The sequence below is a fragment of the Bubalus kerabau genome, chromosome 1 (genome assembly GCF_029407905.1).
Source record: "Bubalus kerabau isolate K-KA32 ecotype Philippines breed swamp buffalo chromosome 1, PCC_UOA_SB_1v2, whole genome shotgun sequence".
Taxonomy (NCBI): domain Eukaryota; kingdom Metazoa; phylum Chordata; class Mammalia; order Artiodactyla; family Bovidae; genus Bubalus; species Bubalus kerabau.
This window is the reverse complement of record NC_073624.1, coordinates 186,412,549-186,439,513: the sequence shown is the minus strand read 5'-3', so window position 1 is coordinate 186,439,513 and position 26,965 is coordinate 186,412,549. Positions and strand designations below refer to the sequence as shown.

At 47.7% G+C, this 26,965-nt stretch overlaps 1 protein-coding gene and 1 long non-coding RNA gene across 2 annotated transcripts in view; one reads left to right on the top strand and one right to left on the bottom strand.

Moving 5' to 3' along the window:
* The window catches only part of C3 (complement C3), a 36,289-nt gene that overhangs the window by 2,717 nt on the left and 6,607 nt on the right, over positions 1-26,965 (bottom strand). The window contains exons 12-35 of the mRNA XM_055546239.1: positions 26,227-26,436; positions 25,885-26,091; positions 24,346-24,504; positions 23,666-23,795; positions 22,217-22,288; positions 21,851-22,048; positions 19,314-19,425; positions 18,935-19,020; positions 15,527-15,669; positions 15,216-15,428; positions 12,718-12,784; positions 12,531-12,617; positions 11,618-11,821; positions 10,944-11,019; positions 10,527-10,686; positions 9,463-9,561; positions 6,037-6,193; positions 4,225-4,388; positions 2,593-2,751; positions 2,386-2,445; positions 2,173-2,263; positions 1,981-2,032; positions 1,345-1,432; positions 1,135-1,221 (exon numbers count right to left, since the gene is read on the bottom strand). Coding sequence (XP_055402214.1) covers positions 1,135-1,221; positions 1,345-1,432; positions 1,981-2,032; positions 2,173-2,263; positions 2,386-2,445; positions 2,593-2,751; positions 4,225-4,388; positions 6,037-6,193; positions 9,463-9,561; positions 10,527-10,686; positions 10,944-11,019; positions 11,618-11,821; positions 12,531-12,617; positions 12,718-12,784; positions 15,216-15,428; positions 15,527-15,669; positions 18,935-19,020; positions 19,314-19,425; positions 21,851-22,048; positions 22,217-22,288; positions 23,666-23,795; positions 24,346-24,504; positions 25,885-26,091; positions 26,227-26,436 — 3,081 coding nt within the window. The remainder of the gene's footprint in view (positions 1-1,134; positions 1,222-1,344; positions 1,433-1,980; positions 2,033-2,172; positions 2,264-2,385; positions 2,446-2,592; positions 2,752-4,224; positions 4,389-6,036; positions 6,194-9,462; positions 9,562-10,526; positions 10,687-10,943; positions 11,020-11,617; positions 11,822-12,530; positions 12,618-12,717; positions 12,785-15,215; positions 15,429-15,526; positions 15,670-18,934; positions 19,021-19,313; positions 19,426-21,850; positions 22,049-22,216; positions 22,289-23,665; positions 23,796-24,345; positions 24,505-25,884; positions 26,092-26,226; positions 26,437-26,965) is intronic.
* Positions 11,553-17,516, top strand: LOC129626783 (uncharacterized). The gene is made up of 4 exons (XR_008702208.1): positions 11,553-11,690; positions 13,750-13,886; positions 15,099-15,198; positions 17,307-17,516. It is a non-coding gene; the product is annotated as an uncharacterized LOC129626783 (long non-coding RNA).

Here is a 26,965-nt window from a genome sequence, read left to right as displayed (position 1 = left end):
CGTTGTTTAGTCATTAAGTGGCATCCAACTGTTTGCAACCCCATGGACTGTAGCCCGCCAGGCTCTTTTCTGTCCATGGGATTTCCCATGCAAGAATACTGGAGTGGGTTGCTATTTCCTTTCCTTCTTAAGAAAGTGGATTTTTAACCACTGGACCAGCAGGGAGGTCCCTGCCCTTGCTCTCTTTCTCTCTACTATGACTTTTCTCCAAATATATGTGTCATCACATATACACGTGTATATGTATCAATATGGGGCTTCCCAGGTCTCTCCGTGGTAAAGAATCCACCTGCCAATGCAGGAGACTCTGGTTTGATCCCCGGGTGGGGAACTAAGATTCCACATGCTGCGGAGCAACTAAGACCAGGCGCCACAACTACTGAGCCTGTGCCCTAGAGCCCACTCTAGCAACGAGAAGCCACCACAATGAGAAGCCCGCGCACTGCAATGAAGAGTAGCCCCCACTCGCTGCAACTAGACAAAGCCCACGTGCAGCAAAGAAGACCTAGTGCAGCCAAAAAAAAAAAAAAAACCCAAAACCTGCAATGAGATAGCACCCACACAGGCCGGAATAGCTATCATCACAAAGAACACAACTAACACATGTTGGGAAGCTGTGCACTATTGGTCGGACTGTAAATCGACATGTGGACTTCTCCAGGTATGGCATGTGGGTTCAGGACTTGTGGCATGCCACAGCCAAGAGCCCATGCACCACAATGAAGACCCAGCTCTGTCATATAAATGAATAAATAGAACACGGGAATAAATAGAACAAGGGAAGAATGGGGAGAAAATAAGAGAAGAGAGAAATGCTAGGGGATGGGAAACAAGGGAAGCTCTTTCTCTCCATCAAGCACTGCTTTTTTTTAAACCACAAGTGGGTTTTTGTTTCCACTCAGTGGTTAAGACTGGTGAGAAAAAGCTGGAGGGAACAAGTGAAAAATACGGTTGGCACATGAGTGGTCAGAAGGTGCGATGCTTACAGAAGGTGGGTTGGCCTTGTTTTACATGCCCCTGTCCTCCCACACCCAGCAGTCCAGACCCTGTCTCCCTGGCCCCACCTGGGCACGAGGCCAGTGGAGAAGGAAAGGTCAGCCAGGTAGAGGTTCAGGATCCCAATGGAAGCCTTACCTTGTCCAGGTAGATGATGAGTGTGTTCTTGTTGGAGTCTCTGTTCATCTCATACTTAGAGATGTATCTGTCGACACCAGTGCTCAGCTGGGGAAGGATGTGGTTTGTAAAAATCCCTCCTGCATCCCCATTCCCCCTGCCACTCCAGCTTCTTCCAGACCCTGGGCTCCTGCCCATGGATCCCAGCCCCTGAGCCCAAGGCCTTTATACCGTTTTGAGGTCTTCAACATCAGGTGAGAAGCCTGTCATCATGGATATATCCAGGATGGACATAGTGGCATCCTGGTCTCCCAGGTACCTAGATGGGGCAGAGGGAGAGGGGGTTGGCCCCCAAGGTGGGATCAGTGCCCGGACAAGGGGGTCATATCAAAGACTGAGGCCTCTAGTTCCCACATAGGAGCACAGAGGGAGGTTCAAATGTAGGAAACATTCTCCTAAGGGGAATTCAGGAAAAGCTACATAATGATCAAGGTGATTCATTTTTCAGGTTCTGGAACCCAACTGGCCCGGGTTCAAATCCCAGCTCTCTGTAACATCTGATGGGTTACTTAACCTCTCTGTGCCTCAGTTCTTAGAAATGAACATGGGCAGGTCTCACTTTGTATGTTTCTGTTACCATGGTCTAATTCAACATCACCAATCCCCCAGCACCATGTTCTGACATCAAGACCACATTGCTAATCTCACACTGCCATGCAAAGGGAGGACTTCTTGTCCTGTATTCAGCACAAGACTAGATGCACAATATACTCTCAGAAAGTGTTAAGCATCACAGTTATTATTTTTAAGAAGTCTTGCTAGAGACAGAGGGATGGCCAAGATGAATCCCAGTGAACCATCTCTTACTTGGTACAGATGTCAAGGATCATGGAACCTTTGGCATCCTGAGGCTTCTTGACTAGAAACACAGAAAACAGAAGGATGGATGGTGGTGGGGAAGGGGGAGGAGTGTAGTTCCTGGGTTCTAATCCAGGAGGGAGGCAGACATAAGAACAGGGTTGGGGGAAGGGTAACAGATAGGGTCTCTACTTCTTTTACCTGTTTCGGGGGCTGGGCGTATGGAAACCCGGAGGTCGAACTTTTTGCAGGAGACTTTGCCTTTGAGCTTGGCATGGTACACAGTCACTACCTGGTGAGGTAGGAGGGGAGATGAGGTGTCAGTCCATTTGACTTGGGAAGGAAAGGGGATACTGGAACAGAGGGGCCTAGAGAAGGTGGTGGGTCAAGAAGGTGTAGGTTCCCATTCCTTACCGACAAGGTGCCTTGTCCTTTCCCTTCAGCTCTGACTGTGAAACGCTCATTTTCCTTAGTCTGCAAGGAGTGGGGAGAGAGATGAGAGAGTATTTGAAACCAAGCCTTCCCCCATTGGTGATGGTCATCGACTCTATCTCCTGCCTCCTAGAAAGTCTGGCTGGCATGGAGGATGAAAGTGATAAGGGTGTGGCCAGGTGACTTTACCTCTTCTGAGCGCAGGAGGCTGGCAGATTCCCAGATGATACGATGCTTGACCAAAGAGTTGCGGCTGGGCAGTTGGATGGACACATCCAGGTTCAGCTCCTTGTGATCAGGAACATCCTTCTGGTATTGGGCCAAGGCTTGGAACACCATGAAAGTGGCCTGTTACCCATGACAGAGAAAGGGGGTGAATTTGGGTGACTGAGAAAGTGGTTAGAACCACTGAGGGATGAAGAGACTCATATCAGACCTGGGGCACTGAGGCAGTGACCTAGAACCCACCAGAGAGGGTGAGAATATGATTAGGGGCTGGTCGGATACTGAGGACATGTCCTAGAACTCTCTGAGTGAGACAGGTCAGACAAGAGCTTAGAGACACTGGGAACATGGCTAGAATCCACCAGAGTGTACAGGCATAAGACAGAAAGTCCAGCCACACCGAGAAGGTGCTCTAGACACATCCAGAGGAGAGAGTCTAAGACAAGCATTGGTAGAGGCACTGAGGATGTGTCTAGAACCCACTCATGAAATAAAAGAATGAAATTGGAATCTGGGAACACTGAGCATCTGATCTAGAACCCCAAAGTGACACTGAGAGTGTGATTGAGAACCCACCAGAAAGAAAAGCAGTTAGACTGGAGCCTGAGCTTCCTGGAGTTTGAGGTTACTGAACCCATAGTCTAGAACCCATCAGGGACTAGAATAACTAAAAACCTGGTCTAGAACTCACAATAAGATGTGGTAACACTGGGAGCCTGATGGAACTTAGAATGTGGTCTAGAACCCACTAGTGGGAGACAGAGGCTTGGATAATGGTGTGTGAAGTGTTAGTTGCTCAGTTGTGTCCAACTCTTTGTGACCCTATGGACTGTAGCCCACCAGGCTCCTCTGTCCATGGAATTCTCCAGGCAAGAATACTGGAGTGGGTTGCCATTCCCTTTTCCAGGGGATCTTCCCAACCCAAGGATCGAACCCAGGTCTCCTGCATTTCAGGCAGATACTTTCATCTCTGAGCCACAAGGGAAGCCCCTTGGATAATGCTGTAGAGTCATTAAGAACCTGGTCTAGAACCCACTGATGAGACAGGGTAACACTGGGGGCCTGATGAAATGAACATGAGCTAGAACCCACTAGTGAGATGAATAAGATAGGGAACAACGAACACGATCTAGAACCTACCAGAAGGACAGAGAGGTTTGGATAATGGTGTAGGGTCATTAAGAATCTAATTTAGAATCCACCAGTGAGACAGAGTAACACTGGGGGCCTGGTGAAATGAACATTATCTAGAACCCACCAGTGAGACAGAGTAAGAAGGGGCACTGGGAACATGGTCTAGAACCCACAGTGGGAGAGAGAGATTCACACTTGAACCTGGGCCCTGAGAACATGATATAGACACCAAGAGGGAAAAGGAGGCTTGAAACACAGTTCAGGGCATTCAGAATGTAGTCTAGAGTCCATAGATGGGTTTGCAATTAAAAACAAAAAAGATTCTTGACTTCATTCCAATCATCCTGGCTGATGGAAGAGAAGCACTGCCTCTCTTGGTCTCGGTACTTTCTTCAGAAGACTAATGAGGCCAGAGGAGGTTGGGATGCAGTTACCAGGGTGGGGTATGTGTGGACTACTTGCCTGCGTGGAGCCATAACCACCTCCATAGTATCTCTGCTCGTTGAGCCAGCGCACGACAGGAGGCATAGTGTCGTAGTCTTTGCGTGCCAGCAGAGCCAAGAGGGCGTAAGACGTGGCCTCCACATTGTAGAGCTTCTTGTTGGGTTCCTCCCAGCGGTTCTTTTCTGCAGGGAGAACCCCCCACCCCCAGTGCTCACTGCTCTGTCCATCCTGTAAACAGCTCAGAGAAAACTCAGGAAAAAAAGACTCATAGCCTAGACTGCTCAGTGTTCAGGTGTCCTGGCCCACATTCTAGGTCCTCAATCTGCTGGCTCCTGCCTCATTCTCTTCCCTCATCCACCTTCACTCTTCCATATGAGCTCTGCACTTCAGCCCCACTGTGGGAGATTTCCTAAACTTGAAACACACATTCTTACCTCTGAGCCTTGGCATATTCTGTTCTCTTTACATAGAGTACCTTTTCTCCATCTACTTTGTTAATTCTTACCCACCCCTTTTCTCCATCTACTTTGTTAATTCTTACCCACCCTGCACAATTAGTGGGCACCCCAAGATTGAGTGGAGGTCCCTCTTCCTCCTGTCTCTCAAAGGATCCTGTGCTTCTCCGATCCCAGCACTCTGATACTCTATAGTAATCTATGAACTCATTTCATTCTTCAATTGGAGTGTGAGGCCATAATGGCAAGGGCTGTGCTGTACTCACGGTGGTGTCCCAAGTGCCTAAGAAAGTTATGATGGCAGAGATTGTCACTGAGAACCAAGAGGAGGATAACCTCCTCTCCCTGTGCACACAGTTGGACTACATTTCCCAGAAGACTTTGCAGGTAGATATGGCCACATGACTAAGCTCTGGCCAATGGAATGTGCACAGCAGTGACTGGGCCTCTTCTATGTCTAGTCCCTTGCACAATCTTCCTATTTCCCTTTCAGCTTGAAAGGGCAGGATTCTGAGGCCCCAGCATGGCAGAGCCATGAAAAGATAGAGACCTTGATCCCTGTGTCACTGTATGGAGGAGAGATGTCCACCAACAACATACTTTTGTCGTGTTAAACCACTTTGGTATTTATATGATACTTGAGATACCTTATTATCTGTGAGTACAAACATGATACAGTGTCATCACTGGAACCAATGACTAGCTGCCCACTATGTTCTAAGCACTGTGCTGAATTCCCTATGGTATTATTTTACTGAATCCTAATTACCTTTGAGATAATTATAATATTACAGTATTGTTGCTGTTAGTCACTAAGTGGTATCTGACTCTTTTATAACTCCATGAACTGTAGCCTGCCAGGCTCCTCTGTCCATGGGACTTCCCAGGCAAGAATACTGGAGTGGGTTGCCATTTCCTTCTCCAGCGGGTCTTCCTGACCCAAGGATTGAACCCAAGAATATCCTGGCAGGCAGATTCTTGACCCCTGAGCCACTAGGGAAGCCCTAGGTATCATTTGAAGATGAGGAAACTAAGATCCAGAGAGGTTAAGCAACTTGTACAAGGTCAGACAGTGAGAAAGTGGCAGAGTGGGATTTCAATTTAGATCTGTCTGATGTCCATGCTCATGGTCTTAATGACACCTCACTGCTGGGTCATAGCAAGTGCTCAGCATTCAACATGGTTGAATGAATTATGCAGTGAGCCTTCTTGTGTGGTTTACAAGGAGAAATTATTACACCACAAAGCCATTCATCCCAATTCAGCTTGGAGAGGTTCATCCCAGTGCAGCTTAAAACCATGCACCCCAGCTGGAGAGGGCCACCCTCAGTCCCCAGCCATGGGTCCCTCCGTACTCCTCCAGGCTACCCCTCACCTTTGGCTGTTTTCAGAAATTTGGTGAGGTGGTCACCCTCCAGCTTGCCCAACAAAGCCAGGGCATAGGCAGCAATGGCCACAGTATATGGTCTTCGCAACTCTCTGTAGTGGTTTTCAAGGAAGTCTCCTGCCTTAGTGATGCTGCGGCCCAGGCTCTGTGACAAAGAGGATTGGGAACTCTGGTCAGGAGAGCATTGCTGTTACAGACAACTGATGAAGGTCGCTTTCTGGGACCAGGTGGCTTTTGCCCTTGGGACCTGTTTGCCTTGGATCTATGTCTGAGGGTTTTCCATTGTGAGCTGCTTTGTTGCTGAGTACCTACTATGGGCTCTGTGTGCATGTGCGTGTATGTGTGTGGTGCGGTGTGTGTGTCTAAATACCAAGTGGTGTGCTGGTGAATATTTAACAACCAGCTCTTCAGTGGAGGCACAGGACTGGGCGGGGGGCCAGGGGTGTGGTACTAGTTGTTCATTCGGGCTTTTCTGTAAGATGTTATAGAAAAACCTGAACTTTTGCCAATCCAATAAATAGCCCATTACAATGGCATAAAAACTTCCACCAGGGTCAATTTCAAGTAACCACTGTGATGTCCTTGAACATAGAATGGGGAAGACATACTCCCAACAGGCATTCATGAACTAGTGTGAGTCAGATTCAGCACACCAGGGAACACCTCTTATTCAATCATTATCAGCTGGCTCTTACAATGTCCCAGTCATATAGCTGCTCATTTAATCTCATAAAATCCTATGAGGCAGACATTACTTTCATCATTATCCTACTACACAGATTAAATACTGTGACACAGAAAGATGGGGACCAGGGGAATACATGATTTGAAGTGTTTGATGATTTCCATGGTGTCAATACTATCATGCTTGATTTCAACCCACCAATGTGGCATCGCTGACTGTAGATTTCGGAAGAGAGGAACAGTGGAACAACATGATATAATATTTTCAATACAGAGATACAATAGACATAAATAACCCTGAGAATAATGATAAAAAGTAGCAAAATATTTAGGAAGTGATACATTTTATCTCCTGTTTTCAGTGTTTAATCTTTGCAGTGTGAGTTTATATGATTTAATTTTTAACAACATTTGTGTTCAGCAACCAGATTGCAAATTCCTAGAAATTTAACAACTGGCTTTCACAAGCTGGGTAGCATCCTATTATTTAAACACCATCAGTCTGGCTCCACCGCCTATGCCATTCTTTATTTTAATGTTGCTGTATTGTAGAAAATGTTGTGTTGTAGTAGAAACAACCCTTTTGACTGCCTTCCTACATCTATCCTCCTCTGTTGTAAGAACACCTCCTCCCTTTCATTCAAATGGCCACAATGGAAGCACCCATATTTGCCAACTGAGACCTACTTCCTGGTCTCAGCTGATTGGTTCAGGGATGATCACCTGACCCAGGATGAACCAATCAGAGCCCTTCACTGGGAATCCGAAAGTTCTAGCCTTGGTCTATTTCCTCAAGGAAGACAGCCATGTTCTGCAAGGCAGGTTGGGTGGCAGGCAAAGGTGAATTATTGGGCGAGAAAGGATTGGAAGACATGGAGAACATAAAGAACAAAGAATTCTGGCAGAGTCCTTGAGGCTACTTTCTTTTTTTTTTTTTTAATTTTTTGGGTGCAACGCATGGCAACCTAGTTCCCCAACCAGGGATGAACCCATACTCCCTGTAGTGGAAACAAGGAGTCTTAACCGCTGGACTACCAGATTCCTACTTTCATTTTTGAACTCTATAAATTCTTAGATCCCTAAAATAAATTTCCCATTTATTTTTGCACAATCTAGTCACACATATGACAACCAGGACACACATGTGGCCTCTGAGATAACTCAGAGAGTCCTAAAAAATGCAAAAAATTATTATACCTATTTTACAAATGCACACAATAAGGCCTGACAAAGGGTACATGAGAGTCAAGATTTGAGGTCAATTCTGTCTGACCCCACAGTCCTGGTGCTCTTTCCTACTATAATTTCTCTCAAATCTCCAAGATTGGAACCAGGAAATCCTGGTTTAAAGGTCACCAGCATTAATGGTAGCAGCCCCCTCCCCTCCATCTCTTTTCTGGGGTCCTGAGAAGGAAGAAGCAGCTGGCTGAAAGAGAGATCCTGAAGTTCCCCACTAGGGAAACTAAAAGTCAAACAACCCAATCTCCAAACCCCAGAGCAAAGCAGATGGAGTGATTACAGGCTCTCTTTCTAAGCTTCTCTGCTTCAGAACCCAAACTAGAGGAATATGGGACAGCAAAAAGCCCACATTATTAATTCTTTCCCTTCTGGGGTCATGCATGCTCAGTCGTGACTGACTCTTTGTGACCCTATGGGAGACCCTATGGACTGTATCCTGCCAGGCTCCTCTGTCCATGAGATTTCCCAGGCAAGAATACTGGAGTGGGTTGCTATTTCCTACTGCAGGGGATCTTCCCAATCCAGGGATCGAACCCACGTCTCTTGTGTCTCCTGTGCACTTCAGGTGGATTCTTACTACTGAGCCACTGGGTGATCCTTTGGGGTCATGGACATGGACCCCTTTAAGAATCCCCTTAAAGATCTCCAGGAAGGATTTTCCTTCCATTTTTAGTTTTGTGTCCTCAGTTTTCTTTAGGGAAGCCATAAGGATATGAAGGGCTTCCCTGGTGGTGCAGATGGTAAGGAATCTGTCTGCAATGCAGGAAACCCAGTTTCGATCCCTGGGTCAGGAAGATCCCCTGGAGAAGGGAATGGCAATCCACTCCGGTATTCTTGCCTGGAGAAACCCATGGACAGAGGAGACTGGCGGGCTATAGTTCATGGGGTCGCAAAGAGTTGGACATGACTGAGTGACTAACACACAGGAATATGAATGTAGGAGTCTCGTGGAAAGCAAGCTGAAGGGGCTTTTTGTTGGGTTTGGCTACAACTCTCTGAAAATGGTAAAGCAGGCAGAAAAGACCCAATCTTTGATTTCTCTGTGCCTCAGTTGTCTCTTCTGTAAACTGGGGGCAATAAGAGTAGCCTATCTCTTGGGCTGTTACAAGGATTACAGGAATTAAACATATGAGACTCTTGTTTTGTTGTTTAGTCGCTCAGTCGTGTCCGAGTCTTTTGCAACTCCATGGACTGTAGCCTGCCAGGCTCCCCTGTCCATGGACTTTCCCAGGCAAAAATACTGAAGTGGGTTGCCATTTCCTTCTTTAGGGGACCTTCCCGACCCAGGATCAAACCCACATCTCCTGCATTGCAGGCAGATTCTTTACCACTGAACCACCTGGGATCTTAATTGCCAGGTAAATGTTGGACACTATTATGGCCGCTGTGGTGACTGTTAGCGCATTGGGAGCACTGGAAATGGCCTGAAAGCAACATCTCACCTCAGGTGGGTGTGTTGTTGGTGGGGGAGGGGAGGGCGGGGACACTTACGTTGACCTGTGCCTCGCAAATGTCTTTAGCCTCGTGCAACGCGATGAGAACAAAGGCTGTAAGGGACACATCTTTCTCCCTGGTGTCCCTGAAGCCACCCTAGAGGAGAAGCGTGGAAGCAAAGATAGGGTCACCAATGTCTTCACATGTCAACCTACGCCCCCTGTAGGCTCAGTGGATCAAGGCAGGGCTGGGTCTCTCCCAATGTCTCTCCAGAAGGGCCAGGCTCTTTAGTATTCATTCATTCATCTTGCAAATGTTGCTGGTGCTGTGGATGAGATGTTGGATGAAGACCAGATTCTAGCCCCAGCCCTCGCGGTCTGCTAGGGGAGACAGATAGGAACCAACCAGCTTGTCAACAGATACATAATTAGAAAGTGATGAGTGCTGTGCAGAAGTGGATGTGGCATTGAGAATGGACTATGGGAGTGTGACTCAGTCGTGGAAAAGTGTCCCCAAGAGATGATAGCTAAAACCACAATCTGAGCAGAGAGGAGAAGTCAACTCTCAAAGAGGGTAGGGCTTAGCATGCCAGGCAGGAGGAACAGCATGTACAAAGGAGAGCAAGGTTCCTAGCAGTACAGATGGAATGAGCAGAGAAGTGGGTAAGGCCACGAGGCTGGAAGCCTGAAAGGTCAGGCTCACTGTGCTTAAACACTCGGTGGGGGTGGAGAGGTGTTAAAACTCGGATTCCTAGACGTTGCCCCTAAAGCTTCTGATTCAGTGCACCTGGAGTCCAGCCTGAGAATTTCTGACATTCTGCATTTCTAAAAGCTTGCAGGTAATTTTGCTGATGTTGCAGGCCTGGGGATCACACTCTTAGGACCATAGCTCTAAGGCGTTCTATGTTTAAGAGCAACAGGAAGCCAGAGGGGTTCGTTTTGTACTAGATACTGCAGGTCTCTGATCTTTGCAAGGGAAGAGGGACACTGTCAGCTTCCTTATTTCCCTGTCCCCGCATGCAGTGAATTGGGCAGTGGGTGGATGGTGGAGTCTTTCTCCAGTCCATCCTGTGATGCTCTGGTGCCCTCTCCCCTGGCCTGCCCCGAATCTCTGCCTCTTACAATCATTTCTTGGTGTATCACAGGCCCATCCTCCTGGAAGATTCCATCAGGCTTCTGCTTCTCCAGGATCAGCCATTTGACGGTCTCACAGAGGTCCTTGGAGTCTATGGCGATGAGGTTGGCGGCCAGTGCAAAGACCTTGACCACGTAGGCAGTCAGCCTGGGGGGTGGGTACAAAGCGTGAGGCAATTGGCTCTGGGATCCGGAGACTGGCATCTCAACCAACCAATGAGCAGAGTGGGGCTGGGCCTGGCTTGGTTCCTTCAAGCTCGTAAACCAGTGTGGCATGCTGATTATTCAGCGGGCTGGTACCTTGACTCTGGGTGGAGACCTACCTAGACCACCCCAGGCCGAGATCGAGGGCCTGCTCAGGGATGTGAAAGGCTGAAGATGTGCAAGCTGATCCTGGAGACTCACCAGGTGCTGGGGGGCCGATTCTGGAAGGCGGCGTAGGCTGAGCTTTTTTGTCTGAAGGCCAGCTGCTGGGTGTACCCTGCGGGGAAGAGAGATGTGTCACCAGAGGCTGAGTGGAGGGGGTGGCTGGTGGGCGTACGCCCTCCAGGGAGGGAAGGGGCTTAGAGAGAGGATAAAGATTCTGTGAAGGGCGGGACAGCGGTCTAGAGAGGAAAGAGGGTCTCTGGGTAGGGGGCGGGTGTGTGGGAGGACAGAGAGCTAAAGAGGGACTCAGAAGGTGGGAGGATTAGAGAGAGGGGGAAGGAATTCTTGAAGGAAAGAGGATTCAAAGAGAAGAGGTTCTCAAAATGGGTTCTCAGGGGCAAGGGGGCCTCAGCGAGAGAGGGAGCTCAGAGAGGGGTTCAGAGAGGGGCGAGGGGGGCAGTCTCAGAGGAGGGGCGGGACCCCGAGAGGGGCGGGGTCTTAGGAGTGGAGGGGGCTCAGAGATGGAGCCGGCTCAGAGGGCTGGGGCTCGGTGGAGCTGGCTCAGTGGGGCGGGGCTCAGGGGCGGAGCAAGGCCAGAGGGGCGGGGCTCAGGGATGAAGTGGGCTCAGAGGGGCGGGCTCAGGGGTGGAGCAGGCTCAGAGGGGCGGGGTTCAGGGGTGGAGCAGGCTCAGAGGGACAGGTAGGACGTGCACCCTTTCTGATGAGCTCCAGGGACTCCTGCCGCTTCTCCACGCCGAACTTCTCCCACTGGTCGGTGCTGTCCAGGTAGTGCACGGCGATGACCGTGGGCGTCATACCAATCATGTTCTGCTCCCCACAGCCGGAGGGGGTTTGGATAAGGTGCTTCAGCCGCTCTCCGTCGATGGCGTCCTCCGTCATTTGGGCCACCGGAGTCCCTGCAACCCGGCAGGAGGATGGCACTCAAGTCCACGGCTGCTTCCAGACTTTTCAGGCTCTGACCAGCTAGGGCCAAAGGGGTCAGGGACAGCTGGGGGCATGTGAATGATGGAGATGCTTCATGGCTGAATGGCTGGAGAGGGTTTTGCTTTTGTGGGGGGTGGGCTTGTGCTTCACAAGGGAACTCTGGGCCCTGGTTCCTCTGGTTCCACCAGCGGTAATAACAGTCATGAATACTTTTACCAGGCTTCATGCTATTCCCCAGGCTCTGTTCTAGGAGAATACCATAGAGTATTCTCTTAGATATCATACCCTTAGATATCAACACTATTATTCGCTCCTATCACAGATGAAGAAACCAAGGGTCTCCTCCCCAAACTTCACAGCTGTCAAGATGCAAGGTGCCTTTCTAGCTCCGTCTTGCCCCAGTTCTCCATCCAAGACAATTAGATCTGGAATTTCTGCTCTTGAACTATATTGCTAATGTAAACCTCTTTATCAGCAAAAGCTGTTTGCTGAACTAAGTACTGCCTGGAGCCTTCTATGAAGTGGTTCGAGGAGGGGTTCTAGCTGAAGAGGAGGCAGGAGACACATGGTTAAATATCCCTGGGGTGAGAGTGGATGGAACTGGGCTCCTGACTCTCGGGTCATGACTCTCCTCCCAACACTGTTCTGGGTCTCCTGGGTTGGGGTCCAAGGGCATCTCACCTTGCAGGAGGATCTTGGTCTCTGACTCAGTGTCTGGGACTTGATCACTAAGATCTGCAGCTGGGACTTCCTCTCGCTGCACTCCCCCTGCAGGATGAATGGGAGACACAGATGGCACCAGCTCCCTCCCACCCCATCCTGCATCACCACCACCCAGGCCTCACTCCCTCTCCCGTGCATGACTCACCTTGACCCAGATGTTCTGGATTCAGTGTACGAACAGCCACAGTTTTGTTGACTCTTATTCCTTCTGGCTGGATGGTGTTAGGGGCAGGGGGAATTGCATGAATAAGACAGACAGTTGGTCATATGCTGGGGATTACTGTAGTATAAGGCATGAGGGCCTCCACCCAATCTTAGCTGTGTGACTGTAGGTCAGTTACTTAACCTCTCTGTGCCTCATCTTCCTTCTTTCCTCATGCCTATTGTTGTGCAAGTTCATAATAAAATTATAAATTAACAAAGAAGTAACAAGACCTTTAGAAATCTTTCTATGTGCCTAGATGATTGCTCTCCTGTGGTTAATTCATTTAATCTTCACAACAACCCACTGGAGTGGGTACCGCTTTTATCACTTCCATTTTACAGAAGGAGGGGGGGACTTCCTCATGGCCCAGTGGTTAATAATCTGCCTGCAGTGCAGGGTACATGGGTTTGATCCCTGGTAAAGGAACTAAGATCCCACATACCATGGGGCAACCAAGCCCATGTGCTGCAACTACTGAGCCCATATGCCACAACTAGAGAAGAAGATCCCTGTGCCACAACTAAGCCAAATAAATATTAAAGATGAGGGAACTGGGGAACAGACAGGTAAAGTAACTTGCCCAAGGTCACAAAGCAAGTAGAACAGAATTTGGGTTTGAACCTAATAGTCTGGCTCCAGAGTCTGTTTTTAACCCAGTGCCTCTTAATGGGCTAAATAAAATAAAAATTTTAAAACAAATAATTTAAAAGAAGATTTTTGAGCCAGTAAACAAGAATAAATAATAAAGGAAAGAGAAAAAATAGATGAAAGAATGTACATAACTACTTAACACAGTGCCTAGCAGATAGTAAGTGCTCAACTAAAATAGGGCATCTTAATTAGAGTCAAAGGCCCAAAACAAACTCTCATGTGTATATGCGCATAAGCCTTCATGCAGGACAGTGGGTGCTTTTGCCCTCACAGAACCCATTCTCCTTTTGCCTGGAGTGAGTCCCATCTTTTCCTTTGCAGACTGAGTTCCTGCCTATGTTGTATTCATCAGTGTGTAACATCCAGCTCTCCAGGAAGAAAAGCTCTTGATTTGTAGTGCTGCCAATTTCCTTGGTGTAAATATCTCCACCATGATGGATCTCAAGCTACCACCGTGAGTGAGTAGACTTGGGATGTGGTAGACATACTGGATCTAGGGAGCTGGGTATCACAGGCTCCAGCACACTACTGGTTTCTTCCCACCAGTGCCTGTGTTGAGTCATATTGAAATTCACAGCAAGAGGAAAAATGTGTGCACCTATATATACACACTTTCATGTAATTTTTAAAATATATTATTTTAATGGTTAGATTTATTCCAGAACATTAAAGTAGTTGAAAAAATATGTTTGCTTCCATTAAAGCCAGGAAAGAAAAATTATAATAAATTATGATTTGGGTACAAATAAAACATTTCAATGTGAAATTTTACAGGCAGTTTTGATACATTTGGTTTTGAATGTTTCAATATTTTTTCAACTATTGTAATGTTTTTTGGGAAAAAATAACCAATAAAAAATATACACAGGCCCAACTCAGTTTTCTTTTGCTTTAGGCATCAATATGACATAGTTTGACACCACCAAATTTGTCTCTAAAGTTTTGATATTTTGTATATTGCGGGGGTTTTGGGAATGAATTTTGATTTCTTAAAATATTGCATTAAAATATTTTTGATCTTGTTTATGATCTTATGTTTTGCTTTAAAGTACTCATGAAAGATGCTAAAATCCTTTCATTTTGGTTGATGATTTTGTCTATTGTATTTGAAAATGTTCAACACTATAGGAAACAGTAACAGAAATATGACTGTTAATGCATATTTCTTTTTTTCTGAGTTGAGTTTTTTTCCCCCCATGGGTCTTCATTTTTGTTGTGTGTCAACACATATTTTAAGGGTAAGACTCATAGGTAAAGACTCATAGGTAAAAAAGAAGTATTCTAGTTCTTGCAATTGTGTATTATTCCTTTGCAATATTTGCTCTGTGAAATATATTTTCTCAAGATTTTTAAATTTTACTTATTTATTTATTTGGCTGTGCTGTGTGGCTTATGATATCTTAGTTCCATGACCAGGGATCAAATCCAGGGCCACAGCAGTGAAAATACTGAGTTCGAATCACCGAACCACCAGGGAACTGTCCCCAAGATTTTTAAAGTCAGAAGAAAACTCCTGTGCTAAAATGTTACAAGATGTCATATTTGATATTAAAATATATTTTAATGAAAAAATATTATTGATCTCTGAGTTTTCGGGTGTCTGCTAAAAATTCTGTGCCCAAGAATAATGCCTCACTTGCCTCACCCTAATCCTGGCCCTCCTTTCAAAGTTCCAGAACTCCTGAATCTCCTATGGTGTGCCTGGGTCTCCAAGTTGGGTTGACAGCACAGGGAGAACCGGAGCCTCTCCTGAAGGACAAGGGGCAGCAGGTACCCCAAGGACTCACCACGACCTTCAGGGTCTTCTTGACACCATCACTGATGAAGTGGTTGTAGACGGCAGCCTTGACCTCCACCTCGTGGAGGCCGACCCTCAGGGGCACAATGACGTAAGGCACCGCCACCGAGGACCTGGCTGGGATCGTTATAGTCTGCTGGTGGCGCTTCTTGGCGGTGGCCAGGCTACAGAAGACTGGATTGTAGAGCAATTCCACCCTCACCTGCCAGGGAGAGAGAGTATGGGGTCAGGAGAACATGCCACAGACTCGCTCCCCCAAGTCCCCTTGCCCTCCATGCCTCTGTTGCACCAGGGACGCACCTTGAGATTTTCCGCCTCCCGGTAGTTGTAGAGGATCGCTCGGATCTCCACTTGCTCGTTGCGCACCACCGAGTAGGGGAGACGCAGGTCGATAAAGAAATCCTGCATCACAGTGACCTCATAGGGGTCAGCCACACAGATCCCTGCCCGGAGTGGAAACAGAACACAGAATGTCAGGAGTGGGGTCAGGGGACTGGGCAGGGTAGACTGGGTCCAAACTCTTGCCTCTACCAATGTCTCAGTGCTTACACTTGACCGCGGGAGCTATCCCAAGGTCTTTGCAGAAGCCCATAGACATAATATGGGGCCTTTCCTGGTGGCTCAGATAGTAAAGAATCTGCCTGTGTCACAGGAGACCTGGGTTCGCTCTCAGTCAGGAAGATTCCCTTGGAGAAGGGAGTGGCAACCCACTCCAGGATTCTTGCCTGGGAAATCCTGTGGACAGAGGAGCCTGGTGGGCTACAGTCCATGGGGTCTCATAGTTGGACACGACTGAGCCACTAAGCACACACACATAGATGTCACATCGTGGCGGGGGTGGGGGGTTGGGGGGGTTTGATCCCTGGTCAAAGAACTAAGATCCTGCAAGTCACATGGAGTGGACAAAAAGAAAATCTCTTAAAAAGAAATGACTAAGCCAGAAACTAACACAACACTGTGAATCAACCATAATTCAATTTTTAAAAAAGGGACTTCCCTGGTAGTCCAGTGGCTGAGATTCTGGGTTTCCAATGCAGGGGGCCCAGGTTTGATCCCTGGTCAAGGAACTAGATCTCACATGACACAGCTAAAAGCCAGTGCAGTCAAATAAATAAATAAAAAGAAATATCTTTTAAAAAAGAATTGACTTCTGATACCTGATTTGTGTCATTTAAGGAGGCGTCTATACGTCTCCAAAAGGCAGTTACTCTTTGACCCCTAAAATATGCTCAACTCCAATAATAAAAATAATAGTTCACACTCATTGAACATGTACAATGTGTCCGGTACTATTATAACTATTATAAAATCCCAACACTTTGAGTAGTTACTCTTTCAGTTGTGCCCATTTTATGGATGAGCATCAAGAGGCTGAGTAACTTGATTGAGGCCACACAGCTGCCCAGAGAAAGATGTGGGATTTGGACTCAGGGACTTGGGCTTGGGAAGCGCCCCACTTTTAACGATACTATTTCTTTACCCCATAAGAGCTCTTAAGTTTAACATTTTCAAGTTCTATTGGTTGCATGCATGCTAAGCTGCTTCAGTCATGTCTGACTCTTTGCAACACTCTGGACTGTAGCCCGCCAGGATCCTCTGTCTGTGGGATTCTCCAGGCAAGAATACTGGAGTGGGTTGCCATTTCTTTCTCCAGGAGATCTTCCCCACCCAGGGATCAAACCCAGGTCTCCTGCATTGCAGGCAGATTCTTTACTGACTGAGCCATAAGGGAAGCCCAAATGTCTTATACATACTGCTATATTTTAAATGGACAACAAATAAGGACTTACTGTATAGCACAGGGAACTCTGTTCAATGTTATGTGGCAGTCTGGATGGGAGGGGAGTTTGGGGGAGAATGGATACATGGATATGTATGGCTGATTCTCTTCATTGCCCACCTGAAACTATCACAACACTGTTCATCGGCTGTACTTCAATATAAAATAAAAAAGTTAAAAAAAAAAAAAGATAATGTCTAACAAACTCCGAGGTAAAGCTTCTTGACCAGATTGCAGCTAGTCCAGGGAACATGCTTAAGAGGCAAGGGTCTAACGGTAGTTTACTTTTTTTTTTTCAAGCTGCAGGAACATTTTTTAGGTAAAGGAAACCTCAGACAGAACCTTGGTATACAGAAATGTACAACAAGCAAATATGAAGATGCCCTGATTTGAAACAGGGATGGGGACCCCAAACTAGAACTGTGCTGAGTGGCTTTGGAGTCCCAGGCAGAAGGAAAACTATGTACCTTGTGTATAATTTATGATAAATTATAACTAAATAAACTTATACTAGAGTAACTGGGTGTGGTATAAATGAAATACACTTAATGCTGTGAGTTTTAATACATCTTTTTTTTTTAGCATTTTTAATAGTTTTTCAACTACTTTAATGCTCTGGGGAAAAAATAACCTTTAAAATGGACAGAAAATATGTATATGAAACACATCTTTCCTTTGGCCTCAAGCTCTAACAGGGTTCAACACAGTGCTGGTTTTTATTTAAAATCTAGGTATTTTGTACATCATGGATTTTTTTTTTTGGCATTCATTTTGATTTTTTAAAAAAACTATTGCATGAAAATACAATTTACCTTGATGACTGAGTTTTTTTGGCACCCACCTAATTTTGCATTCAAAGTCAGTGCCTCACTTTCCTTGCCCCACTCCCAGACCAGCTCTAAATCATTCATACTTGACTAGGGTTTGTCAGGGTCCCACACGCAGCCATTGGTGGCAGTGGTGGGGGGAGGGTATGAATACCCCTTTTTGTTGTGTTTCACAGCCTACCCACTGATGTTTCAATCACTCACTTCATCCCGCTTCCTCTTTTTTCTTAATTGCTTTACTCACTATCATGGCAACATCACCCCTACCAAGTTCTTGTTGCAAATTATTCTCTATGATATTATAGAATAATATATCATATAGCAAATAATTCTATATGATATGGTGGATATATGTCTTTATGCACGTGTATGCTCAATCGCTCAGTCGTGTCCAAATCTTTACAACCCCATGGACTGTAGCCCACCCATGAAATTTTCCAGGCAAGAATACTGGAGCGAGTTGCCATTTCTTACTCCAGAGGATCTTCCTGATCCAGGGATCGAACCTGCCTTTCTTGCATCTCCTGCCTTGGCAGGCAGGTTCTTTACCACGGCGCCACCTGGGAAGCTTATGTATTTTTATAAATTTGTCCAAACCCGCAGAAACGTAAGACACCGAGCGTGAGCCCTAATGTCAGCTGCTGCTGCTGCTAAGTTGCGTCAGTCATGTCCCACTCTATGTGACCCCATGGACTATAGCCTACCAGGCTCCTCTGTCCATGGGATTCTCCAGGCAAAAGTACTGGAGTGGGTTGCCATTGCTTTCTCCGTAATGTCAGCTAAGAACTAGCAAAGATAATGATGTGTCCATCAATTGTTACAATGTTGATGGTGAGGGAGGCTATGTATGTGGTCAGGGAAAATGGTACATAGGAAGTCTCTGCACCAGCCTCTCAATTTTGCTCTGAACTAAAACTGCACTAAAAATAAAGTCTATTTACCAAATCACGATGTCACTCACATTCTGCACTCTAATCCCTCTCTAGTAACCGGCAAAGTGTCAGCCACCAAGAAACAAAAGATCTGTCAGGATGGAATGAAAAAATGCTCAGGGGATCTGGGGTCCCGGCCTCCGAGGACCAGACCACCATCCTCTCTCACCTTTTTTGTCTGACAAGCTCACGGCCAGAATCTCCCAAGTGGTGATGGAGTCTTTCAAAAACACGTTCATGAGCTTCGTGGAGATTCTGGTCCAGGGAGAAGTTGAGGGGGGGGAGGGGGCGGTGATTAGGAGAAGACATCTAGCAGGATGCAGGGGGAGAGCAGGTAGGGAGGGGCCCCAAGGGACAGGGTTGGAAGGGGGCTGGAGGTGGGTACATTTAGGTAGCCCCAACTCTATTTTTCTAGGCTGGGTTGTGTGCTTCCACCATTATTCCACAAAAGAAGGGGGTTTGAGGGGCATGCAAATGCAGTGTCCAATCTAGGGTGATCATAGAAGCTGGCCTGGGGATAGGTTGAAGTGGGGCCATGCCAGCCTTACCCATTTTTGTCTGCTTGTTTAAGGTCCTCAATGACGGTCCACAACCAGCTCTCGGGGAATTGGCTTCGGGAAATGATGTCCTCCTCTGGGATTATGTCATCATCCAGGTCACCTGTGGATGGGGGGTGGGGGGTTAAAACAGACTGAATCCCCCCTCCTGCTCCCTCCACTGTCCCTTTTAGATATTTATCTTTATCATCCCCTAGAGGGATTCCTAGCATGGACACACCCAAGGTCACATGATCACTTCCAGGGATCCTAGGCACATTGCCCCAAGGGGCTCCTTTCTCCATAAAAAAAATATTAAAAGTCACATTTTACAACTATGTTGGTATAAAGGTGAAAATAAGCCACACTGCATTGGGTTGATTTGTTTTTTCCCCTTCTTTGATTTTCAAGGGAATGAAAACATTTGCATGAATGAGCCTCTAAAAGCATCATTGACCCATGCCTGCTGTGTTATGTTAACCATGTGATGGTTAAGTCTATCCTGAAAGCAAGTGGGCTAGCTGAGAGATTCTCTGGACTTGATGGAGATTGCCAAAGAGACAGTGGCCTTTAAAAGTCATCTTGACCCCATCAGCAAGTACACAAAGCTGGACTAGAATAGAGTTTAATCCTGGCTGGGCTTTCCTCAAAAAATGATGAACAGATTTTAATTTGGTTCTGGGGCTTCCCTGGTGGTTCAGATGGTAAAGAATCTGCCTGTCAATACAGGAATTACAGGTTCCCTGGGTCCGGAAGATCCCCTGGAGGAGGAAATGGCTACCCACTCCAGTATTCTTGCCTGGGAAATCCCATAGACAGAGGAACCTGGTGGGCTACAGCCATGGAGTCAGAGTCAGACTCTTAGTGATTAACACTTTCACTTTTCTGCCTAACCACAAAGTAGGTGGAATTCCATAGATACTTAAATCCACCCATAAAAGCGAAGAAGGTGAAAGTCGCTCAGTCATGTCCGACTCTTTGCAACCCCATGGACTATAGAGTCCATGGAATTCTCCAGGCCAGAATACTGGAGTGGGTAGCCCTTCCCTTCTCCAGGGGATCTTCCCAACCCAGGGATCGAACCCAGGTCTCCCGCATTGTAGGCAGATTCTTTACCAGCTGAGCCACAAGGGAAGCCCAATACTCTGGAATAATCTATGAAAGTGCCTTTGGGATACTAACTCTTAATCAACCCTCTGTATCACCCCCAGTTGGCTAAAGAAATGACACAATGCTGGGGGAAAAAAGTCATCCGTGTGTGTAAATCATACATACATTGTCTAAATTTCTTCTTTGCGAAAGAAAAGTCTTGGGTCACTGGAGCAGAGAGTAGCATGCCTAGTCATTATAATTTGCAAAGAGACTGAAGGTAGAATTCTGTGTTCATCTATGTTGGGAATCATTATGTTTTTGGTGGGGTAGAGGGTTGAAGGGGTTGCTAGTTTTCCAGTTAAAGGAATTCAGAAATATTTGACTTTGGCAATGGCTGCTTTTGAGAAGTGTCTGCAGATAGTTCAGTTTCAACAAAGCCCATTCTGGCACAGAAGTCTTCTAATTAGGACATATTAAAAGATATTTTTAAAAAACAAAAAGGAGAGGGACTTCCCTGGTGGTCCAGTGGTTAAGGTCCTGAAGTTCCACTGCAGTGAGCACAGGTTCAATCCCTGATCAGGGAACTAAGATTCTGCATGCCACATGGCATAACCAAAAATTTTAAAAACTGGTGGGATCAGGCCACACCGGGCTCCTCTGTCTCTCAACAGATGGCAGTGGAGACTATGTGTCAGTTCTGTAAAGGCCACTTTGTGGTGAGACCATTCTGATTTTGCTTAAAGGGGGCTTCTAAGAGAAGACCTGGCTTTGCTTAAGATTGATGTGGCCTGAGATGTAGAGTTTTGATTGTGTACATGTCCTCTCCAGAACCGAATGGATGAATGAATGATCGAACATTGACTGGGCAAAGGTTGAGCAGGTCTCTTAATAAGGCAACAGGAATTAGTTTTCTTTGGTAAAGGCAAGCTTATAACCCATCTCATGTCTTCCTACTGGCAACTAGTGTGACCAGCTCTATCTTCTAGAACGATCCCTTAGACCATGGGAGGGAGGGGTGTCCTGGGCACTGGTAAAGTCAAACTTCAGAGGGTCTGGGGCCAGGGCCAGGCTAATCCACCCAGGCAGGAAATTTCCTTGCCCTCAGGAAAGGAGTCTTCTCCACTAGACTAGGTCCTTCTTCCCTCAGACAGGCACTTTCTTCCACCTGCGACAGACCCGGATTCCCCTCAGACAGGACGTCCTTCCCTCTCAGACAGGGATCTCCTTGCCCCACTGGAGATCTCCTCCTCCCTCAGACAGGCACGTCTTCCTCCCTCTCCGGACAGGCCTCCTCCCCACCTCGGACTCGCTGGATAGAGACCTTCTCTTCCTTCGGACAGGCACCTCCTCCCCCTAGGACTGGACTCCCCGCTCCTTGAACAGATAGGCTCTACCCTCTTCGGATTGGCTCCTCCTCCCACCTCGGACAGGCCCGCCCTCCCCGCCACGGGACTCACTCCTGGCCAGCTCCAGGGCGCCGTCGCGGCTGTGCTGCTGCCTCAGCTGAGTGATGTACTCGCAGCAGTCCAGGAAGGCCTTGACGCACGCGTCGCCCTGCAGGATGAACTGGGCCCGGCGCTGGCACGGGAACTTCATGGGGTTGTCCCGCATGCCGTCTTCGCAGCACTTGCGCAGATCGCTGCTGTACTGACCCGCTATGGGAACACAGATTTCCCCCACACGTCCCCCGCGCCCTCAGCTGCGGGCCTCGAAGCAGCAGGCACTCAGGACACAGCCCAGGGAGAACTTCCCCACGGTCAGACCCTCCCCTTCCCTCTCTAGCTGGGATCCAGAATGGGTGGGGACCAGCGGAGGGCGCACACCTTTATCCATCCTCTTCTCCATGAGCTGCACCGAGCGGCGTCGGCGGGTGGCTGGTTGCGGGCACTGCGGATCTAAAGGCAGGTGGAAGGGGAACCAGATGGGTTAGGCACCTACTATGTTTCTGCTTTATTGACTATGCCAAAGCCTTTGACTGTGTGGATCACAATAAACTGGAAAATTCTGAAAGAGATGGGAATACCAGACCACCTGACCTGCTTCTTGAGAAATCTGTATGCAGGTCAGGAAGCAACAGTTAGAACTGGACATGGAACAACAGACTGGTTCCAAATAGGAAAAGGAGTATGTCGAGGCTGTATATTGTCACCCTGCTTATTTAACTTATATGCAGAGTACATCATGAGAAACGCTGGGCTGGAGGAAGCACTAGCTGGAATCAATATTGCCGGGAGAAATATCAATAACCTTAGATATGCAGATGACACCACCCTTATGGCAGAAAGTGAAGAGGAACTAAAAAGCCTCCTGATGAAAGTGAAAGAGGAGACTGAAAAAGTTGGCTTAAAGCTCAACATTCAGAAAACTAAGATCATGGCATCTGGTCCCATCACTTCGTGGCAAATAGATGGGGAAACAGTAGAAACAGTGTCAGACTTTATTTTTTGGGGCTCCAAAATCACCGCAGATGGTGACTGCAGCCATGAAATTAAAAGACGCTTACTCCTTGGAAGAAAAGTTATAACCAACCTAGATAGCATATTGAAAAGCAGAGACATTACTTTGCCAACAAAGGTCCGTCTAGTCAAGGCTATGGTTTTTCCTGTGGTCATGTATGGATGTTAGAGTTGGACTGTGAAGAAAGCTGAGCATTGAAGAATTGATGCTTTTGAACTGTGGTGTTGGAGAAGACTCTTGAGAGTCCCTTGGACTGCAAGGAGATCCAACCAGTCCGTTCTAAAGGAGATCAGCCCTGGGTGTTCATTGGAAGGACTGATGCTGAGCTGAAACTCCAATACTTTGGGCACCTCATGAGAAGAGTTGACTCATTGGAAAAGACCCTGATGCTGGGAGGGATTGGGGGCAGGAGGAGAAGGGGATGACAGAGAATGAGATGGCTGGATGGCATCACTGACTCGATGGACATGAGTTTGGGTAAACTCTGGGAGTTGGTGGTGGACAGGCAGGCCTGGCATGCTGCAATTCATGGGGTTGCAGTTGGACACGAGTGAGCGACTGAACTGACTGACTGACTGATGTGTCCTTGGTTTCCTCCCCACTGCTGCCTCCCCCCACCCCCACCCCCGCCGTGATGTTGGAGTGTTATTGTGGCCCATACCGAGGCTCAGAAAGAAGTGATTTGCGAGATGGTGGTGGAGGCGGGACTTCAACACCCCAACCTGCACCCCAGAGCCCTGCCCTTAACCTGATCTCAGTATCTGGGGGATGGAGGCCCTGCTTCTCACCTGCCCTGCCTCTCCCTGCATCCTCACCTGCCCTCTGCTGGGTCTCCAGGCCCTGGCTGGTCTTGAGAGTGAGTCCTGCATCCGTGAAGACGCCAGCATAGTTTCTTCCACTGCCTGGGGTGCAGCCAATGTCCGCTTTCTCCACCACGTCCCAGATCTGCGGGGTGGAGTGGAGGCGGAGGGTCAGAAGTGCCGCCACCCTCTGGCCAGCTTGTCCATCCAGCCCCACCCCATCCATCCTTATTCTGCTCCCCAAGCCGGCAGGCCACGATGGATGATCCAGAGTTGGACTCTGGACTGCGTCCATTCCCAGCACCATCTCCAACGTGGACCTTTGTCCACCCACATTCTCATCCTCAACTTGACTTCAACCCATCCCCATGTCTACATCCATTCAGACCTCTATGCTCAACCTATCTGCTCCTCTCCAGCATCATCCCCAGGTGGCTCAGTGGTAAAGAATCTGCCTGCCAATGCAGGAGACACAGGTCCCATCCCTGGGTGGGAAAGGTCCCCTGGAGAAGGAAATGGCAACCCACTCCACTATTCTTGCCTGGGAAATGCCATGGACAGAGAAGCCTGGTGGGCTACAGTCCATGGGATTGAAAAAGAGTTGGACAGGACTGAGTGACTGAACGACAATAAGCATCATTCCCACCTCAACCCAATGCCATCACTGAACCAACCTCAGCGACTCTGGGGCATACCTTTCTCTGGGTCAATTTGTTCTTCTTATTCAGCACAAACACGCCCTTGTCCACGGCCACGAGCCCCACTCGGGCCCCCTGGTCAGCCTCGATCTTCAGGGTTATCTGTTGCCCGGGTCGATGGTGTTTCTCTTCCTTCCCACCATTTTTCACCACCAGCTATGGGAGGGGAGCAGGTTGGAGGGGGAATTCAGCCCTGTAAGACCTCAAAAAGCCCAAGACAGAGGAGGTCTTGAGCTGGACTGAAAGGGGAGGGGAAGAAGCAAGCCAAACTGGCATCAGGCAGAAAATCAAGAAAAGAGAGAAAACCAGGAGCAAGAGAGATACTGAGTGCAAGCGTCCACTTACAAAATAAATGAGTCATAGGGATCAAATACACAGTGTGAAGAAGATAGTCAATAAGCACATAGGATCTTTGTATGGTGACACGTGGTTACTAACAGGACTCATCATGGTAAGCATTTTGAAACACACAGAAATATCGAATCACATGTTGATATGTGGATTGTAGAAATGTCGTACACCAGGAACTAACATAGTGGCATAGGTCAATTAGGCACTTCCCTGTAGCTCAGTCAGTAAAGAATCCGCCTGCAATGCAGGAGACCCAGGTTTGATCCCTGGGTTGGGAAGATCCCCTGGAGAAGGGAATGACAACCCACTCCAGTATTCTTGCCTGGGAAATCCCATGTACAGAGGAGCCTGGCAGACTACAGTCCATGGGGTTTCAAAGAGTCAGACATGACTTAGCGTGTAACCACCACCATAGGTCAATTATACTTCAAACAAACATACTTATAGAAAAAGAGATCAGATGTGTGGTAAAGGGAGAGGGAATTGAGTGAAGGTGGTTAAAAACAAACTTTCAGTTTTAAGTACCAGGGGTGTAATGTACAACATAATAAATATATGTAATTAACCCTGCTGTGCCATTATATAAGGAAGGTCGTTAGAGGAAACCCTGAATTCTCATCACAAGGGAAAGATTCTCTTTTTCTATTTCTTTAATCTCATATCTCTATGAGGTGATCAGTATTCACTCAACTTATTGTGCTGATCACTTATGATGTACCTAGGTTAAATCATTATGCTCTACACCTTAAACTTAGTACTGTGTGTAAATTACATTTCAATAAAACTGGAAGAAAAAGAAGCTACTAAGGGAACTTCCCTGGTGGCCCAGTGGTTAGGACTTTGCCTTCCAATCCAGGGAGTACAGGTTTGATCCCTGGTTGGGGTGCTAAGATCCCACCTGCCTCCCAGCCAAAACACCAAAAGCATAAAGCAGAAGTAATACTGTAACAAATTCAATAAAGACTTTAAAAAATGGTCCATATCAAGAAAAAAAAAGATGAAGAAACTGAGGCTGAAAGAGATGGAAGAATAAGATGGAAAAGGAGGAGAGGCAGGAACTCTGAAATGGGGAGAGGCATGGACTCAAAAGGTTGGAGAGAGACAGAGCCAGAGGCACAAGACGGGGAGAGGGACAGCCAGGTGGAGGGTCTCCAGATGGGCACAGAGAGGTGCCAGGGAGCTTACCGTGCCCATACACGAGTCCTTGACATCCACCCACACGGAGTCGGCCACCACCTCCCTCTGGCCTTTGGCATTAATCAGCGTGTAATAGGCCACCAGGCGGAAGGAAGGGATGAAGTCTGACGTGATGGTCAAGGGCAACACCACTAGGTCCTGGCCGGGCTCTCGGTTCTGGCGTCCCACCTTCAACAGCTTCCCCTTGTTCATGATCTGGGGGGACAGTTCGGTATAAGGATCAGGAAGGTGAGCGGGAGAATGGGTGGGAGTCAGGGGCGGGGGTTGGGGGTGGAATCTGGGATGGATGAGGGCTCCTGGGGATACTGGGAGTTCTAGAAAGCCACGGACCATGTAGGTGTAGTAGCGGATCTTGGCTTGCTCGCCGGGGTCCGTGCGCAGGTGGAAGTTGACGTTGAGAGTCTCCCCAGGCTTGAGCTCCACGCGGGGCACAGAGAGGTGCAGGTAGTTATTGGAGTTCCCCTGGGTGTTGTAGGGTAGGGCCTGCATGGTCCTGGTGGCCTGTCGCCCCTCGGGGATATTGTCCTTCTTTGTGCGTACCTGGTCAGGGAAAGATGGATGCCATGATGCCCACCCGCCCTCCCCAGAGACATCTAAATCCACACCCCTGAGACCAGGGTATTTTATGTGACGAGAAAGACTTTGCAGACGAGATTAGGTTAAGGATATTAAGGAGGTGGGGAGGAGACTGAATGATCCAGGTGGGCCCAATGCCATCATAAGTGTCCATATAAGATGTCTAGGCAGGGACTTCCTTGATGGCACAGTGGATGAGAATCTGCCTGCCAACGCAGGGAACATGGGTCCCATCCCTGGTCCGGGAAGATTACACATGCTGTGGAGCAACTAAGCCTGTGTGTCACGACTATTGAGCCTGTGCACCCTAGAGCCTGTGGTCTGCAACAAAGAGAAGCCACCTCAATGAGAAATCCAAGCACCACAACTAGAGAAAGCTGGCAAACAGCAACAAAGACCCAGTGGCACCAAAAATGAATGAATAAATAATTTAAAATAAGAAGACATCTGGGCAGAAGACATCTAGAAGGTAGGACCCTGCTGTGCAGATGAG